Genomic DNA, 6,000 nt, shown 5'->3' on the forward strand with positions numbered 1-6,000 from the left:
GTGATAGTCATGGCTTTATAAAAATAGTCAGTATAGTTTATAAAAATAGACTTCAACAATTGAATTTAATGAGACTCATTTCTTTTTTAAGAATTTTACATGTTTATTTCTCTATTTTCATAATGATTCATGTGTATTTATAAATAAATGCAGATTTTGGGGTTTTGAATACAGATACTAGATACAGGTTTTAGACAGTTAACAACAGAAGTGATATAAAAACTGTGGCTAAACTACATGATGATTTTGATGATTTTCAAAAATGATGATTTTTTTTTATATGCACATTTTTTTTCTTTTTTTCATTAAACATCCACTCTTTTACAGTACCAAGAAATTACTACAGTCAAAAGTCATTAATTTGGACACCCATAATCCGGACCTCAAAGCTAAAAACTTTCTGCGCATGCGCCGCGTTGACACATGCGCATAGGCGTTTACGCTTTACGCGTGCGCGTAAGACATTTTACCACTGCGCATATGCGGGTGCGCAAGCGCAGAATACGTTTTCGCGTGCGCGTTTTATGTATAACGGACGGTATTATCTAAAATTATCTAATTATCTGTTTCAGTTAATGTTGATGATTGCATTGTTCCTTAATCTTCGAATTGGATCCGGCTTATTATTTTTTGCAGACTGTAAGAGCAATTTTATAAAAGTAAACTTGAACTTTCGATTATGTCAAATAGAATTTCCGATTCTGAAGCTCCCAAAGGATCGTACAAAACGAAAGTATGTTTTGATGTCCATCAAACAAAAAGTGGAATGGCTGCAAAAAATGGATAAAGACATGAAGAATGTGACAGAGAGGTTAGTGAAAACGAAAACATTTCGATTGACAAGTTAGTCGGTATTTTCGGCACAACACTTAACGGGACTTGAACAGCAGAACTTTGTAACTGAACAAGAAATTGTGTCTGTTTATAGAATTAAAGAGAAAGTATTATCACAGAAAACGAAGCAACTTGAAACAACTTACATTGAAAGAAATGTTTAATAAAGTAAACAAATAAATGTTAAGCTTTTTTATTGTAAATTATGATACCCTTTAGATTATAATTGTTCTTTATTTCATAAATTAAGGTTTCATATTTTTAATTTTAGCATTTCTGCATGCCATCTTACGAGATTTAAACTGATGATCTATAATCCGGAATCGCCGAAGTCCCGACGAGTCCGGATTAACGACTTTTGACTGTACTATAGTTACCAACAGTAGTATTGTAGAAAACTAAACAGCCAAAAGTCGTTAATCCGGACTCGTCAGGACTTTGGTGATTCCGGATTATAGATCATCAGTTTAAATCTGGTAAGATGGCATGCAGAAATTATAAAATTAAAAATATGAAACCATAATTTATGAAATAAAGAACAATTTATGATCTAAAGGGTATCAAAATTTACAAAAAAAAAAAAAAAAAAAAAAAAAAAAAAGCTTAATATTTATTTGTTTACTTTATTAAACATTTCTTTCAATGCAAGTTGCTTCGTTTTATGTGATAATATTTTCTCTTTAATTCTATAAACAGACATAATTTCTTCTTCAGTTACAAAGTTCTGCTGTTCAAGTCCTATAATTGCTGTGTCGAGAATACCGACTAATTTGTCAATCGAAATTTTTTCATTTTCAATAACCTCTGTGTCACTTTCTTCACTATTGGAAGCAAATTATAATGACAAGGAATTTGATTTAAATCACATCAAAGACGGAGGACATCGAGATGAAATACTACATTTAGTAATGAATTATAAGCCAAATAAAATAAAAACATCTGCCATGAAGATAAGGATAGTGCTGACAGATCAACTTCTAATTCAGAGCAGCGTGAAATTGATAAACAGATTTCGGAATGGTTAGAGAAACGAAGGATATGCTGGTTAATCTTTGGATTATGGTAACTTGGTGATTTTTGGCGAAACTTTGGCGGCCAACCCTGCTACAGCAACCTGCTAGTTTGTTTTTGGATGCCATTTTGTTTTCACCAAGAAAAGGCTTTTTTTTTTTTTTTTTTTTTAAATCAACATTTTTTTGCAACAATCTGCTAGCCGAATTACGCTTAAGCTAGAACATTTATGGAACAAAAGTGCTTAATCATGACGAAGATTAGGTGCGAAATTGGGAGAAAGTGCAGAATCATCCACTACTTGCCGCGTTTTTAAGAACTGCACATACACGGTAACTGTACACGTCGACCTATTTTCACTTAAAAAAATATCCCAGAATTGCACAAAAATGGTATTGCGCACACTCTTGACTTTATCCATGTACACTGCTAAAGTCCTAGCTAGTAACCTTTATCGCCTTACCAAAATGTCGCCAAAACTACCTGTTACCATATTCCAAAGATTAGCCGATATGCCTTTATCCATTTTTTGCAGCAATTCCACTTTTTGTTTAATGGACTTCGAAACATACTTTCACTTTGTAGATCCTTTACATATTAGTAAATATATATCAGAAATTCTATTTGACATATTCAAAAGTTCAAGCTTACTTTTATAAAATTGCTCTAACAGTCTGCAAAAAATAATAAGCCAGATCCTTTGAAGATTAAGGAACAATACAGTCTGCAACATTAACTGAATTAGATAATTTTAGATTAGCTTATACCATCCGTTATACATTAAATGTGCATGCGTAAACGTATTATGCGCATATTCACAGTCGTAAAGGTGTTACGCGCATGTGTCAATGCGACGTACGCGCAAAAAATTTTTAGCTTTGAGGTCCGGATTATAGATCATTCCGGACCGTGGGTGTTCGAATTAACGACTTTTGACTGTAGGATACTCTTCTCTTATCAGAACCGACTTCAGAAATGTATGTATGCATGCATGTATATATTGGATGTATGTATTCATGTATGATTGTAGATATGTATGTGCAAGAATACACACACATATATTTATGCACACAGACACATACATGTGTGCATACATACGTACAGTCCTGAATCCATTCCCGACAGCAGAAGAGTATGAAATATACTCACCAGATAAACTATTTGGGACTATATTTACATCTGTTTGAGATGGTGTTACTGGATAAGAATTTTTGGCTAATCTTTGGAATATGGTAACATTTAGTTTGGCTACATTTTGGTAAGTCAATAAAGGTTACTAGCTAGGACTTTAGCAGTGTACATGGATAAAGTCAAGAGTGTGTGCAATGCCATTTTTGTGCAATTCTGGGATTTTTTTTAAGTGAAAATAGGTCAACATGTACATGGATATTGTGTATGTGCAATTCTTAAAAACGTGCCAAGCAGTGGGCGATTCTGCACTTTCTCCCAATTTCACACCTAATCTTCGTCATGATTAAGCACTTTTGTTCTATAAAAGTTCTAGCATAATAGCATAAGCGTAATTCGGCTAGCAGATTTTAGGAAAAAAATTTTGAGTAAAAAAAAGCCTTTACTTCGTGAAAATAAAATGGCGTCTAAAAAAAAAAAAAAAAAAAAAAAAACTAGCAGGTTGCTGTAGCAGGGTTGGTCACCAAATTTTTGCCAAGTTACCATAATACAAAGACTAACTGATTTTTTTTTAATGTTTGAATTCTAGGAAGAAATAATAGCAGTAACACAGTAACATATCTCAGACTATGTGAAGCCACAAATATTTGTATTAATTATTAGATAATTTATATTTCACGGTGGATATTTACTACAGTACATAAATAACAAGATGAAACGGGAAATAGCTGGAAATATAATGCTGAGATCTGGTGCATGTTAATATAACTTGATATGGTGGCATCCTTTAATAAATACCAGGCAACATATCTGGAAACTCAGAAACACTTCAGATCTTGAAAATTTATCAAAGATAAATGCTTTAAAATGATTTACATAAGCAAATCAACCAAAAAAATTTTTTCCAAAAAATATAAAAAAATTATGTAGAAGCAAGATGCTTAAAAGATGCTACACATTTCTTACCTTCCAAGGAGTTTTTTCAATTCATCAGCAACAAGCTTTAAGGAATACTTCTCATTACGCTGTCCATCTGGCCGCCCCAAATGGCTCATTAAAACAAGAGATTTTGCTCCTTTGTCCAAAGCATATTTTATAGAATCTAAAGCAGCTACTATTCTAAAAATAAAATCACCCTCTTAAAAATATATCATGAAAATATAATACCGAATAATAACTTAAAATAAATTTTTAACACTTTCTTTGCCCATATACGTTTTATGATAACATGCATAATGTGCTGAGAATGAAAAGAGAACGTTTCTGTTACTGTATTGCATTTATCATAAGAACAGAGAGCTTTAAATGCTATATTAGTACAAAAAGTACTTTTTGCATGATTTGAAATTTGAGACTTATATTCAATAAAATATAAAATTTTCAGATATAGTACGCATTTAACAAAACACACCTCTGATTATTTGTAATAACTCCATCTTTGATTGGTACATTGAAGTCCACCCTGCAATATATATATATATAAAAAAAAAAAAAAAAAAAAAAAAGGTGATAAAACTCAATATATTAATATCAACGTTCTTAGAAACAAATTCAACTTTCAGATGAAAATTAGAATAAAATTCCGTAGCAGAATAAGATTCACCTCTTCACATTAAACAATACAACTGAAGAAAAGAATTAATTTTGACAACTCACCTCATTAACACGCGTTTACCTTTCAAATCAAGAGCATCAATACTTAATTTATTTAAAGCCATTTTAAGATGTCAAAGAAATTAAATTTAAATTTATAAAATTATCAGAAAATGTTTAAAAGTACTCTTGCAAATTTTAACACCGGTTTCAAACGTTCAAATTTCACTACGTGCGACCCGCGTTTCCCACGAGAGGTGACCTCTAACGAAAACCAAACTCCGTGCTGAGAAGCAGAACAAGGTGACACAAGTGATGCCAGACTAGCAAAAATTTAGGTAGTAACTAAAGAAACAAACAAACAAAAAAATACTTAATGTATTGAAGAGAAGCAAGACAATCAAATTTAAAATTAGCTGCATTTCATCTTTAGATTGCATAAAGTTTTCTGTGAAATTACCTGAATCTGAGGTCGAGCACTTTTAATTTTAATGTACATAGAAGTTCTATCAAAAATTATTATTTCCTGTTCTTTTTTCCTCCGTTAAAATGGTTGAAAATCGTGGGAAATTGTTTTGTCATTAATAAAACTCATTTACAACTCTAGTAAATTTGATCTGAAATTTGTGGGTAAAACATCATACTGAGTGCAAAATAAGTCAGGTCTTTATCATGTGTATGTGTTTGAAATTGCCGGCAAGTTAGTTTATAGCTTGAAGTTTCGAAATATTTTTTGCATACGTAGCCAGAAAAGTTTAACTAGTTAATTAGTTATAACGTATTTTACTAATAACATCGGTAAATTTTTATTTCTTATTTCAAGAAAAGAAAAATGGCTGCTTCCAGTATCCCTAATCCGTCGACCTTGTTACCGTTGGAACTCATAGATAAATGTATTGGTTCCAAAATACATATTATCATGAAAAATGATATTGAAATTGTGGGAACGTTGCTTGGATTTGATGACTTCGTGAATATGGTTTTAGAGGATGTAACGGAATATGAAAGCACGCCTGAAGGAAGAAGGATAACGAAACTTGATCAAATATTATTGAATGGAAACAACATTACTATGATGGTACCTGGTGGTGAGATGCCTGAAATATAAGTCATATTCAGCACTGTAAAAACAGTTACCTGATTCATTCTTCATCATTGTAAAAAATGACCCCAATTTATCTGTGATTCAAACTGAGTCATTAAAATTTTTCATTATGTTTCTAAAATTTCATGTTTTCATGTCATAATAACATAATCTGTTTAATAAGATCTCTTGTCCATTTATACAAGAAAGGTGAGAATATAACATATTATATTTCCATCACATTCTCCATGATGAATATATCCTGACCTATTTAGTGGTTAGCCTTGAAGTTTTGGATTTATTTCTGCTTAACTCGTAACAGGGGAGGTGAAAAAGTTGAACATAACAGG

The 6,000-nt window shown here is 31.7% G+C and overlaps 2 protein-coding genes across 3 annotated transcripts in view; one reads left to right on the plus strand and one right to left on the minus strand.

Annotated features, from left to right (window-relative positions):
- Pgk (phosphoglycerate kinase) overlaps positions 1 to 4,853 on the minus strand; it is a 46,268-nt gene extending 41,415 nt beyond the window's left edge. Inside the window, exons 1-3 of one of the 2 annotated variants that reach the window (XM_035363356.2) lie at positions 4,630 to 4,852; positions 4,385 to 4,435; positions 3,940 to 4,092 (exon numbers count right to left, since the gene is read on the minus strand). In XM_035363356.2, the coding sequence (XP_035219247.1) occupies positions 3,940 to 4,092; positions 4,385 to 4,435; positions 4,630 to 4,691 (266 nt within the window). In that variant the 5' untranslated portion in view covers positions 4,692 to 4,852. Of the gene's footprint in view, positions 1 to 3,939; positions 4,093 to 4,384; positions 4,436 to 4,629 lie in introns of both variants that reach the window. The other variant, XM_035363357.2, reaches the window with a different exon arrangement.
- Positions 4,854 to 5,216: 363 nt separating this feature from the next.
- Positions 5,217 to 5,792, plus strand: LOC118192396 (U6 snRNA-associated Sm-like protein LSm5). Its single transcript, XM_035363351.2, has one exon. It carries the CDS (start codon positions 5,399 to 5,401, stop codon positions 5,672 to 5,674), a length of 276 nt encoding a protein of 91 aa, XP_035219242.1. The 5' UTR covers positions 5,217 to 5,398; the 3' UTR covers positions 5,675 to 5,792.
- The last annotated feature ends 208 nt before the right edge of the window (positions 5,793 to 6,000 follow it).

This window comes from Stegodyphus dumicola, chromosome 1, assembly GCF_044657685.1.
Source record: "Stegodyphus dumicola isolate Sdum_Otavi_A_Nest chromosome 1, ASM4465768v1".
Taxonomy (NCBI): domain Eukaryota; kingdom Metazoa; phylum Arthropoda; class Arachnida; order Araneae; family Eresidae; genus Stegodyphus; species Stegodyphus dumicola.

Bases quoted from the DNA above. Each gene is read 5' to 3' on its own strand.
- LOC118192396 (XM_035363351.2), top strand. From the start codon at position 5,399: ATGGCTGCTTCCAGTATCCCTAATCCGTCGACCTTGTTACCGTTGGAA.